Source organism: Podarcis raffonei, chromosome 1, assembly GCF_027172205.1.
Source record: "Podarcis raffonei isolate rPodRaf1 chromosome 1, rPodRaf1.pri, whole genome shotgun sequence".
Lineage (NCBI taxonomy): Eukaryota > Metazoa > Chordata > Lepidosauria > Squamata > Lacertidae > Podarcis > Podarcis raffonei.
The window spans coordinates 90,633,987-90,647,266 of record NC_070602.1 but is presented as its reverse complement, the minus strand read 5'-3'; the positions used below and the strand labels follow the sequence as shown (position 1 = coordinate 90,647,266).

General features: G+C 40.8%; 1 protein-coding gene across 36 annotated transcripts in view; it reads left to right on the top strand.

Annotated features, from left to right (window-relative positions):
• The window catches only part of CLASP1 (cytoplasmic linker associated protein 1), a 161,712-nt gene that overhangs the window by 77,256 nt on the left and 71,176 nt on the right, over positions 1-13,280 (top strand). For all 36 annotated transcript variants that reach the window (XM_053403302.1, XM_053403281.1, XM_053403285.1 and 33 more), the window contains 9 exons: positions 1,971-2,123; positions 2,955-3,028; positions 3,539-3,631; positions 4,572-4,717; positions 5,612-5,747; positions 6,991-7,061; positions 8,436-8,495; positions 10,764-10,841; positions 12,024-12,191. In XM_053403302.1, the coding sequence (XP_053259277.1) occupies positions 1,971-2,123; positions 2,955-3,028; positions 3,539-3,631; positions 4,572-4,717; positions 5,612-5,747; positions 6,991-7,061; positions 8,436-8,495; positions 10,764-10,841; positions 12,024-12,191 (979 nt within the window). The remainder of the gene's footprint in view (positions 1-1,970; positions 2,124-2,954; positions 3,029-3,538; positions 3,632-4,571; positions 4,718-5,611; positions 5,748-6,990; positions 7,062-8,435; positions 8,496-10,763; positions 10,842-12,023; positions 12,192-13,280) is intronic.

Here is a 13,280-nt window from a genome sequence, read left to right as displayed (position 1 = left end):
TGTGTCAGTTTATTGAAACTGAAGGGGAAGCTGGGAAATGTTAGTTTATTCTGGTTAGTGAGCAGAATGAAATGGGTTTTCAGTCTAAGTTATGGGTAAATGTATTTTTGTAACTTTTCCTAAGGGTGCTGGATTTTTATACATTATGTATAAGGAGATATCTTTTTTATACTGCAATCTTTTGAAAAGCGGTTTCTCTTTATGATATGTATAAAAATGAAACGTGCTTCTCTAAAGAGAAACGTGGACATCAAGCTTTTTCCTGTCCATTTAATGCTAAGGTATAATAAACCACACCCTTGATGAGTGTATTGTGTGTGTGCTTTTGTGAGTGTGTGTGTGTGTGTGTGTGTGTGTGTGTGTGTGTGAAAGAGAGAGAGAGAACGAGAACAGCAATGCAGTCTTTTTGCTTTCAAGCACAGGTCTTTGCTATTGAAGTATCCGTTTTCTTTTTATAATAAACACGAACATTTCTGCAGTTACTTAATGTATAGAGTGAGGTCTGTTTCTAAGGGGTGGAAGGATGACACTTCCACATTGTTGACGATGTTGGAGGCAATGAAAGCCTGAGGGAGTGCCTTCCTTCATAGACCTCTATGTCTCTCACATTTCACTTCAGGTTTATTCCAGTACAAAATAAAAGAGCACATTCTTATGTCGTCTACTGAATGAGGATGGACTTAAGCAGATGTATCTGAATGGCACCATTGGCAATAGACGATCAATGTCAGAACATTTTTATGGGCTCATCAAAATAGTTTCACCGCACGTTTCCAGTATCTGGGCTCCAAAGACTTGTGAAACTATTTCTAGAAATTGGGGTTAACTAGGCCTTCATTGTCAAGCTATGGGATGAAAACCTTAGTGGTGGGGGAGAGACAGAATAGGAGGTGGTACAGTCAGTTCCAGACACCACCTGCCACTTCCAACCTCCTGGAATGTTTTGAAGATGAGGATTTTGGATTTTTGAAAAATGAGGTAAAACCTTCCTCGATACTACAAGCACTAAAGCTTCTAACAGCAGGAACAATGAGCAGTCACCAAATGTTTGATAGAAGAAGCTAATGCTAGTTTTCTGAAATTCATATTGGACAGCCTTCTATATCAGAAAGGAGATCTGAGAAGGCTAATCCTGTATCTGGGGAAAACAATGTTTAATTTCTGGTTCTGCTGAACAACTTGCATGGACTCATCCCCTGAATGTAATTGAATTGGATATAGGGGCTAGAATAGTGGAAAAAACAAGGATCACTGTAAGTAATTTGGATAAAATTGTGTGAGGAGCTGTTGCTTCTTTGTAACAGGACAAGAATGGGAAGACAAATAATGTGATGTGACAGTTTAAATAAACAAATGGAGTTTTCTCGGCCTTTACTTAGCTGTCTTTGTGAGAACTCACAACCACAGGATATAGTGTTGGTCAGTAGCAGTCAATTTAAAGAACATGGAGAGGATAATGTGAATAGTGTATATGGTCCAGGCCTGCATTTTCATGATTACAATATTTCTCAGCTGCAAGTCATGTCCAAGGAATAAATATTTCTTTGTGCCCTTGAACACTTCGAGCAGTTAATCACAGCCTTAGAGAGAAAGCTGTGCATGATTACTAACCAATCTCTCCTCCTGGTTGTCAGAAGAAATTTTAGTGAAGGAATTATGTTTAATCTCCACATTGGAAGAGATTAGGGTGATAGAATGGAAGGAATTTAGGAGATCGGGAATTCCCCTGAAACAAACTGTCCTTCCTGTAGTTTCTGTCATACGCTTCACTGAAAAGGTAACATATCCCTCTTTTTAAGAAGGTTTTGGAAATTTGGATATAATCTTGGAACTTGAAAGGCCAGCCTTCTGGCGATCGGGTCTGTCTTCTGAATTCTTGCAGAGTGAGTTTGCTCCAAAATGTGAGGTAGAAGCTATTCACAAATTCCTGAATTTCATCTTGTGGCTTTTTTTTTTTTTTTTTTTTGCAGATAAAAACTTTGATGATGACGACTCTGTGGATGGGAACAGGCCTTCCTCAGCCAGCTCCTCAACATCTTCAAAGGCTCCATCAAGCTCTCGAAAAAGTGGGATGAGTTCTGCTCGCAGAGTTGGAACAACAGCTCTGGTCTCAAAGGCTCCAGGTAGGTGGAGGCCTTGATAAATCATAAGGCTGACCTAAAACCCATGCCCTAAAAATAAAATGTGTGTTCTTTTATTTTCTGTTTTGAGTGCCCATCTGAATTTGCTTGATGGACTATAACATTTTTAGGAGGCTGGCTGTCTTTCATAGTTTTGAGAACTATACAAAAGGACTTTTCTTGAATATGATGGGATAGCATCAGGTCAGCATGGTGCTACACAACTAAATTGTTCATAGTATTTCTACAGATTTTCTCCCTATTAGCAGTGCAAAATCAGAATTGTCTTCAAATCTTCATTCATTTGCAATTTGTAGTGGTTCCTATAAAGACAGCACTTTTTCGTATCTTGTTTTCCTGAACTGCATGAAAACCAAAATAAGAGAAAGAAATAATTAGGAAGCTGTTTCCAAATGGCACCTACATTAAGCTTTCAAGAGTTTCTGTGCTGAACAATAGCCTCAGCTAATTAATGTTTTAAAGATTTTCCTTCTTCGGCCCATCTGTCCATCTTCATCGTATGTTCCTGTCAAGAATACCATACTTTCATTAATTATGCATAGGTCTGAATCCTTTAAGAGAAAAGGCATCCCTCTAGTTTAGGTAATATTCTGTTATATTACCAGACTCTGTGTGTTATGAGATACACTTATTCATTACTACTTCTAGGTTTCTTTGCTTTTCTTATCCTTAGCAAAATAAGAAATATTTACATGCAGCTCCTTGCACGTCTTGATGGTTTCATCAGCTTGTTTTGCCTGTTATTTTCTAATTTTGTTTTAATATTGTTTAACAAGAAGCATTAAAGCACTCTTTCCTTTTGGCATCTGCCAGCGACTAAAGAAGGAGCTGGTGCCGTCGATGAGGAGGATTTCATTAAAGCTTTTGAAGATGTACCAACAGTTCAGGTAATAATAATGTGGCTTCACACACACACACACACACACACACACACGGTCCTTCAGCCATAGTCAAGGCTGATGGACCCAATCTTTCTTATCCATCAGTTATGTCTTCAGCAGCCCAGGTCTCAGTATTGTTACTTAGATTATGCTGCCACTGCTCCCAAATACTTTTCAGCCAGCTATGGGAAGAGCAGTGGGTGGAGCTTACTTCAGCCCATGGCCAATGCAAATCCTCTTTAATATTTTCTTTGCAGACAAGATGGAGGGGGGTGCTACCTGACTGTATGTAGAGCAGGGGGCAGCCAACATGGTGCCTTCCAGATGTTGCTCTGAGGCCCATCAGCTGAATCCTGCATGGCCTGTGGCCAAGGATGTTGGGGGTTGTAGTTAAAGTTTGCGTGGATGACCGACTGCAGTTGTTGTAAAGGTTCATCAACCGTAGGAGTTGAATATAAGCTCAGCGTTTATGGAAATAAGCCTTGTATCTTAAGAAATGTCATGTATACTTTCCAGATTTATTCTGCCCGAGACCTTGAAGAATCCATAAACAAAATCAGAGAAATCCTGTCTGATGACAAACATGATTGGGAACAGAGAGTAGCTGCAGTGAGTATTTGTTGGAATTCTGTATGTATTGCAACTTATCTGGCTTGTATTTTACCACTCTTTTGTGTCTTATGTGAGAGCGGACACCTGAAAGTTGTCACTCTGTGGTATGGTGGAAAATAGCAGTAGTCCTTTTATACATGCATATTTATGGAAATCAAAACTTATCTGTATGTCTTGGCTCTCAGTGGATGAAGAACTCGGAGTATGGTTTCTGGCGAAATCTTTAATGCTCAGTCAGGTCAGGTGCAGCAGGTGCAGCAAGCTACAGTGTTGATACAACAAGAAACATGCCCTCTTGGGTCCCTTATATAGGAATGGAGTCAGTACAACTTCAGCATGGCAAACCGGCAAGCAAATGGGAATTACTTCCAGAGGGCTGGATCTAAGGTGCCTGTTCACACCTACCTGTACACTCCAATGACTCTGGTGGTGCTGGAGGGGATGCTGAGATTGGAGGTGAACCTGGCACAGAGGTTGGGAGTGAAGCAGGTTCAGTGCGCCTGGGTAACGAGGGGACAGAACGGAGCACTAAGAGCCTATGTTCTGCTGGAGCCCTCTCTGGTCTCTGACACCTCATCCGCAGCTCCCTCTCCTCCTCAAGCCTCTGATACAGCCTGTCCCAACCCCTAGGTTAGCTACAGACAGCTCCTCTGATTCCCGCTCCCCACCCCTGGTCCAACCACAATGTCTCTCCAGGACTCATGTATTCTGAACCATTATACCTCAGAAATTCTAGTTTTCTTTCTGGGGAGTGGAGTGTGGGGAGAAATTTAGCTTTCAGTTCTCAGGCTTGTAGAAAGAAGTTTGAATGGGCCACATTCCTTGGTGGTTCACATGTCACTTTAAAACCCAGCCAGGTGGGTGGGGTATAAATAATGAAATATTATTATAAAACATGGTTAATATTAATCTGCAGTTTGTTCTTGTTACCCAACAGCTAAAAAAGATCCGGTCTTTATTGCTGGCTGGAGCTGCTGAGTATGATACCTTCTTTCAACTCCTGCGCCTGCTCGATGGAGCGTTTAAATTATCTGCTAAAGACTTGCGGTCCCAGGTGGTGCGAGAGGCTTGTATCACATTGGGGTAAGGAATGCAGTCTACATATTCTTAGCTGTCTTGTTAACTGTTGTAACAGGGATTGCAGTGGTTTGTCCGCAGTCCTGTCACTTCTGTTTTGGCAGGATTAGGGGTGCTCTGAGTTAGACTGCTTAACATCCAGACCAGGGATATTTGGAACCTCCATATATTATTTGATTCCCAGCTCCCATCATCTCTGACCATTGACTGTGCTAGCTGGCTGCAAATATGGAGGACATTCCTATTAATGTCATTTCTAGAAAGGACTGGCAGTTCTTGGTTTAAGTGCCTAGAAGCTTATTTTATATCGTTCTTTACGTTTTACCCCTAAGCCAAGTGCTACGCCGTATTATGAATGTACCAGAAGCAGAACTTCTATTTTTTTTAAAAACGGAAAGCTATAATATTGCTTCTAGGTTCAACCAGAGTTCAAGGGGAAAGTTCAAATCGTTGCTTTGGCCTGCTCATCCTGTTGGTGGTAATTCTACATTGGAGTCTGCTCTACTCTAGGGCACATTTAACAGCGCCACTGAAATTTACGAATGTCAAGACAAGATGGAAAGCTTATGAGAAGAATGGGCCTGAAACCGACAGTACTAGAAAAGAAAGCAATTTAGCTATGCCTTCTGGGCTGTTCCCCGGTAGTGCGACAGTGACCTGCGCTAACTCTATCGCTTGTTAAAACACATACAAAAAATAAACCACATTATCTGTTAGAGGAAAAAATGTGAAGTGTTTTGTTAACCCAGTTTCTGGTTATGGTGTTTGTAATGAATTGATGCAATTGAAAGCTGCTGAGAGCTTCTGCTTCTAAGTAGCATATGATCATATTGAACTCCATTTTTTTGTTTTACTGTTATGACATAATTCTCATGTTGTTGTTGTTTTGTTTTGTTTCAGGCATTTGTCATCAGTCTTGGGTAACAAGTTTGACCATGGGGCAGAAGCCATCATGCCAACAATCTTTAATCTCATTCCCAACAGTGCCAAAGTAATGGCCACCTCTGGTGTGGTAGCTGTTAGATTAATTATCCGAGTGAGTATCTCTCAAAGTAAATGTGAATCGTGACACCAGGGAATATTTTTTATTTATTGGAGTTGTGTGGGGGGGGCGCGTATAAACATTTGAAAAACATTCCAGTCAGCATGCTGTCCAGAAGAATCCTAAATGGGACAACATTTGGCAAACAAGAAGACTGTGTGTGTGTTTGCAGAAAAAGCGCACAAATGTGCTAATTTCCACAACGTTCCTTCACGGAACATAGCCAGACTGGAAACCAACAAAGCCTAAGAAATGAAGTGATTCAACGGTACCCTCTGGGCTACCATCTAATAGTATGACAGTGAGCTATGCTAAATTCATAACTGGCACAATTCTGATGAAGAATAAGGAATATCATTTGTTGGAGACAAGGAGGGATAGTAATCGTTTGTTGGTGATCAGAACTTGCCCTGAGAAAGCAAGCATGCAAACAAACATATTTGAATTCCTACTCTGTGTCTGAGCCTTGTTGATGATCCCCTGCAATTTTTAAATTCAGTTTTGGTTTTCAGCACCTGAAGGAGAAACAAATAAATCCATATCCAGTTCTAAGAAAATATCAGCATTAAAAGACACATAGTTGTATCATCACAGATTCTGTGGAGGCAAAACTATAAAACTTTTTTAGTATTTTAAACTTTTGTATGTTTTAAAATAGAGTTGTAAATCTTTATTTTTGTAAACAACTTTAAGTCTCTTCCCCCCCAATCAAGTGGTGTATAAATTTTATGAAATAAATAAAGCAAGCAAGCGCAGGGATGTAACTCAGTCCAGTGTATTTTTTTAACAAAAGCATGTACCAAGAAAAACTGATAATAAATAAATGAATACATTTTAATGTTCATGATTTATACATTTAAACCCCACATTTCTTCCAAGCATCTTGAGCTAGCTTGCATGATTCTCACCACAATAGCCCTGGCTGAGAGGTACATAGACTGGCCCATGGTCCCACAGTGAGCTTTACTGCTCAGGAAGGCCTTGAACTTTGCTCTCCCCAGTTGTAGTCTGACAATATAATCACTATACCACACTGCATATAATTGTTTGTTTTTAAAATATTTATTATTCTTGTCATGGAGAGGAGCAGAGGGACATGTTTGGCACTGAATCCATCCTCTGTGTGTCTGATTGAGTCAACCACAATCTTTTCATTTTAGCATCTACACTTTAGGAACAGTTTTTTTTGCTTTCAACCTCTCTTAAGATTTCCCTGTTGTTGCTTTTCGTTCCGTAGCATACACACATCCCTCGACTAATTCCCATCATCACCAGTAACTGTACCTCCAAATCTGTCGCAGTTAGAAGGTGAGTTGTGTTTCCCTCCCCCTTTTCTTGATCTGGTGGCTTAGCAAAATGAAATTTAGTGTTAGAATTGTAGATTTGGAATGTCCTAGAGACTGCCCACAGGACAGGGAGAAATCTTTTTCACTGTTTAGCAGAGGCAGTTTTAGGGTAACATGTTTGGTTCAGCCACACTTGAGTGTCGGCCCATAGCAGGTGCTGCAACAGTGAGCACAGGAGGTGGGGAGCATCAAATTTTAGCATCACACAGGGTGCTGCTAAAATTTGAGAACCCAAAGTCTGCCACTGCTGTTGTTTTATTGCTTAATATTCAGTGTTTTATTATTTTTTATATGTGTTGGAAGCTGCCCAGAGTGTCTTGGGCATTATTATTATTATTATTATTATTATTATTATTATTATTATTTATTAAACCAAGGCCAAATACATGAATTTTAGTTACCAATAAAAAGCTGAAGACCCCTCTCCAAACAGAATGGATAAAAAGTCTCTCTCTCCCCCACATTTAGCCCAAGGTCCAAATTCAAATCCAGAAACACGCCAAAATTCTGCAGATCAAATTAACAGTGGAGATGCCCCTACTTCTCTTCCTAGAGCCCTCAATATATTGCCACAAGAAGGGAAATCAGCTAGATCTCTGTAACTGCCAATTTCAGAAATCTTTAAGCCTTCTAGACACTAATTGTTTCATTCTTATATTATGTGTAGCATCTATCACACAGTTGTTGACAATTGTTAAAAGCATCCGCAGTAAGTTAAAATAAAGTGACCTGAAATGTTCAAAAGTTGGTATTAGCTTCCAACTGGCTTGGATAGAAGACTTCAGTCTTAAGGGTGCAGGGTGGGGATGGAATCCTATCACTTCAACGAGGTAACACACTTAAATTATAAAAAAACCCAACCCCCAGTATTCCCCCCCCCATCCTAAACACCCATTCTGAACAAGATTTCTGCCTGCATTTGAAATGCTAGTTGATCCCAACAAGGGACATGATCCTCACTTCAGCACTGTATGAAATGTTGCGTGTGGTTTTTGTTCTGTGAGCCCAAGACTTTGGTCGAAACATACAAAAATGTGCTTTCAAGGCAAAAGGAGAACCTTCCACATTCTATGACCAGCCGGAGGGACCCACTTAAAAATAAAATCCAACCTCATAGTGATAGGCACACAGAATATTACAGTGACTGCATCACAACTACAGAACTCACATTGCCCAGAAATTTGCAAAAGCCTAAGTATTTTCCAGAAGCATATATTCTTTGGTAGATGTGGCTTTTAGTGACCTTGGGTTAGGCAGTTATGAAGTTTAATGTGGTATGTGTATTTATAAAGATAACCTAATTAATGGTAATTTCCCATATTTGTTCATACCTTAGGCGCTGTTTTGAATTTTTATATTTACTTTTACAAGAATGGCAAACACACTCCCTAGAAAGGTAAGATGTGTGTATTGTAATAGAGAAAGCATGCTTCCTGCTAACCTCACTTTTCCCCCCTTTTTTCTTTGGTAGGGAGGGAATTCTCTGATAGACTTGGCGACATTTGGGAGGAGTAGGCAATCTCCATTGGGCTCCTTACTCCCGCAGATATCATGTGGCAGCAGCTATTCCAGCAGAGGGATTGATGGGAAGCAGGGCCACTCCTTCAGCTCTGTGGGAAGACCAGTTCCATTTAGTGGAACTCTCCCTGAACTGTTCCGTTCCAGCTGGTCCTTAAAAGAACTGCATCACTTTAAGGATTGGTGCCTGAGTTTATTTGCTTTCCCCTTCCCTCTTTATTCCTTTTCCTCTCTGCTTGTATTGCATTTTTTGCATTGTAAATCTGCAGACTAGGTGTGTGTTTATTTATCTTACGTAAGCTGTTCTTGAAGCATTTTTGGCTGAGGAGCACAGTAAAATATTCTAAATTAACAAATAAACAAAAGAGGAGAGAGAAACAAGGGAGCAGAGGAAATCAAATTTAACCAGTGTGTGTTCTAGCACCAGGCCTATAGGATCACTGTTAGGTAAAACTGCTGAGTAGTGTGATATTTAAAGATTTCCAAGCCAGCTTGGTTACAAAGAAGATTTTTCTTTGACCACGTTCAGAAGTTGAAAATAGTTCATGAGTGTTTTATGCTTAGAAGCAAAAGGTAGAGCGCCCAGGGCAGAGAGGAATTTGGTTGCCAGAGAACTGTGTTACTTATGTAATAGCTTATCCTTTTCAAAACATTTGCAGCTAACTTGAGTATTTAGATGAGAGCTGAATTATAAGAATCTGCAGGGGTACAGAGCATAAGGAGATTGTCACAGTAGCTAAAAAGACGTTGCAGTTTTCAGCCAAGTCATTGAGACAGCATCCACACTTCTTAGCCTTAAAATAGTCCCTAAGGAGATGAGACAGCTTGCATATATTGTATTGTGCTGACAGAATATGTATCTGTCTCTGGGAACTTTAGGCGAATCTTAGTCTTCTGCTGTCTAATACCTTGTGGCAGGAGAGCTCCACTTTTCAGGGCAGGAGGGGAAGAATCCTAATGCCTTTCTTAGTTCTCCACATGCTGGGTTGAGAGTTAATTTAGCTAAATTTGATATTGCCCATCTGGAATGAAAAGGAGAACAGATTGCCTGGGAGATACCACGCTTACAACTGAATATGGTACGTCTCAATTCACCCTTTCTCAGTGAGGAAGGAGAATGAAATGCATAGAAAAGAATAATTAGGCCTATATTTCCTATCACTACGGCTATATTTTCCTCACTGCAAAGGATATTTCACTGGCTCCTTGTCGTATCCTACATCACCCAAATCTGTCTCTAGAGATTTTGTGATGGTTTAATCTCAACCAAACTGACCACTTCCCTTTTCCTCACAGAAGTTGCACATTAGACTCGACCTCATTCCCGTGTAACATTAAGCCAAACTATGACTATTAAGCCAAAGGAGCAAATGTGCAGGCTCCTGGAAAGGTGATCACGATCCGCATGTTGCTCCTCTGGTTGTTCTGCCACTGTGCTTTCACTTAGCTAAGTCATGGTTTGGTTTCACGCACACTGTCCAAATCCAGGCTCGTGATGTAGTTTTCCAAGGCAAACCATGATCCACAGGACAAACCTAAATCACAATCCTATTTTGGATTACATGCTAAACTGTGGCTTAGCTCAGCACAGAACCAGAACAGATGTAGGAGCGAAGCAACTGTGATCTGCTCTGTGGGAGCTTGCACAGTTACTCATGTTGCGTGCAGATGGGACCACCAAATTGTTTTGATAGCTTTGTTCCCTGAACGTTTTGTGCTGTCACATTATCTTAACCAGTTGGTGTCGCAAGCACGATACAACGTAGATTATGGTGCCAAAGTTGTTTGTTCCGCTCCCGCCAGCAAGTAAACCCTATTGATTCCCAAATGGCTTCAGCGGCATATGCACATTTTAGCATCTCTATACTTTTATGCTTCTGTGGTTTCCAAGTAACTCAGGATTGACCTCTGAAGAATGTTTCTTGGCATTTTGAATACAAGAGAGGCAAATGCAATAAAGCTGACTGGCACAAGTAAGCGACCACATCCTCAAAAAGGATATTGTGTAGAAATCTGGGCTTAGCAAAGCATGCTGTTTTTATTCTGGCAAGATGGACAAACTTTTTATGGCCCCAAAGTGCAGTGGCGCTGGAGTATTCCCCCCCGCCCCCGCGGCCTGGTAAATGATGTTGTTTTCTAATCTCAGGCACATATCAGTATTGGCTGAAACACTAAAGAAGGGAATCCACGATGCTGACTCTGAAGCACGGATAAAAGCCAGAAAGTAAGTGGGTGTCTTTTTCCCTCCATTGCAGATTCCATCAAGGAACATTGTTGTGTGCTATGCAGCTGAATTCAAGGCTATTAAAGTCTGCAGCAGTTTCATGAAATTTGATGTCACTTAGTGAGGGGCAGAATCATGCCTTCAGGAACTCACATGCAAAAGGGAGAGAAAGAGACTACTGTAGGCATGCTATTGACTGTATTGTTCATAACAGCTTTGCCTTGTTTTGGTGTAAGTTGTTTGGAAGATTCATCTATCTTCACAAGAGAGTTGTGTCAGTTTCAAAGATCTGTTTGCTCAGTGGTTCTTTAAAGGTCAGACATTTGCATTCTAAGACTTGCTGGTATTTTCAGAATTGCAGTTTGTAATGCCTTTCTCTCTTGCCACCCAATATTTTTGAGGACTTCACTAGAATTCAGTTTTCCCTTATCAATGCTTGATCCCTCAGCCTTCATGGATTATTGCTTGCCTTAGCTGAAACTGCAAGAAAAGTCCAATCGCAATGGTTAAACCCAGTGTAGTGACAAAGTGGTAGGCTATGTTAGTGTATGTTGTACTCCCCATTGAGATATATTCTTATTTTGCAGTAGGAAGTGCAGTTATCCCTGAATCTTCATTCTCATTTCCTGTTAATTTCTTTTCCTGCTGGGAACATTAGAACTAGTGTGAAAAGCTAGTGAAAGTTTAAATGTGAACAAGATGCAGGATGCTCATAAGTTGTTGTTGCTGTTGTCCTCCCCTAGTTCTGCTGCAAACAAACCACAAGCGGAAGCCAAGGCTTGTTCTTGGCTTACCGCTCACAATTTGTTTTTGAGGAGCAAACCGTGAGGCCTGGTTCAGATGTCGCGACAAGCCAGACTCTGCCTCATTTCCCAACAGCAGCGGGGGAAGACCGGAGGAAGAACTTGTGAGCAGCATGCATCTTGTTCACAATAAAGCACAGTTTGCTTTTAACGGTGGTGTAACGTGTGATGTATGAACCGGACCAATGTGTGGAGGCATAAATAATTTATGTGGAAATAAATGGATGTAAATATGCTGGTTTTGATTTCATAAGTTGATTCCCCACCACCACTGCCATTTTAAATTTTGGCTGGAATTTCAACAGAGCAGCTTCTCTGGGGCTAAAGTTCTGTTGCGGTAATGTCGTGTTCAGTGATTGATTTGAAATTTTATCCTCAGGTGTTACTGGGGCTTCCACAGCCATTTTAGCCGAGAAGCAGAGCATCTGTTCAATTCATTGGAGTCCTCATACCAGAAAGCCCTGCAGTCTGACTTGAAGAACTCCGACAGCATAGTGTCCTTGCCTCAGTCTGACCGCTCCTCTTCTAGCTCCCAGGAGAGTCTCAAGTAAGCCCTCACAGTGTTAATACTAACAAAATATGACCTTTCCTCATTGTCTTGTTAAACATTCAGCTTCATTTGCTGAATTGGTACCGCTTCTGGATTCTGAGAATTGTCGCTTGGCTTCATGTATAGGAACTTGATCTACTTGTTCTGATTTCACACGCAATCCAAAATTTAGCTTGTTTGTTCATTTTAGAGTTTTCTACCCTGCTTTTTTCTTCATTAAAAAAATAATGAAGCGGCTTGCAGTAAAACATTAAACATTCACATGATGAACACTTTTAGAAGACATCTGAAGGCAGCCCTGTTTAGGGAAGCTTTTAATGTTTGATGCATTACTGTATTTTAATATTTTGTTGGAAGCTGCCCAGAGTGGCTGGGGAAGCCCAGCCAGATGGGCAGGATATAAATAATAATAATAATAATAATAATAATAATAATAATAAAAAATTATTATTATTATTATTATTATTATTAACATTTATTCCAAACAAAACCATAATCCAACAGTGTGCATCTGCCTCTTATCACAGCAGACAGGAAAAAATCCCAGAGTTCATCAGTCTACCCCAAACAGCTCCCTAAAAGGCCACGTTTTAATGAAGCATTGAAACGTCGAGTCCATTTTAGCTTCCTTAGGGAGAGCATTCTAGTGTTTAAAAGCCCCCCCCCCAGCTTCATTCTGCAAGGGAAGCTGGAGTGGGATTGGACCATGTGGGAGGGAACATGTGAGAGAAGGTGGTCCTTGGAAATGCTCCACTCCCAGGTGCGCAGGGCTTTAAAGATGAGGGCCAACACCTGGGATCTGATGAAATCAAAATCCCAAGGTGACGCTTTGGCCTGGATCTTCCTATGACCTTTCTCAGCAGTTTCTTGTAGAAGTTAAAAAGCATGGGAGATGGAACCTTCTATAAATAGGGAAGGTGGGCGGAACGCTCTTTAACGTTGATGTTCTTCATCTGTTGGAATCTGTGGACAGTGCAAGGATGCATTGTTGTAATCAATTGTAAATGAGTGTGGGGAGGGGAGGGAGCCTCCTAAGCCTCCAAGATAACAATTTTTGGAAGTGTTGCCATTGTGGATTCAAAGAAA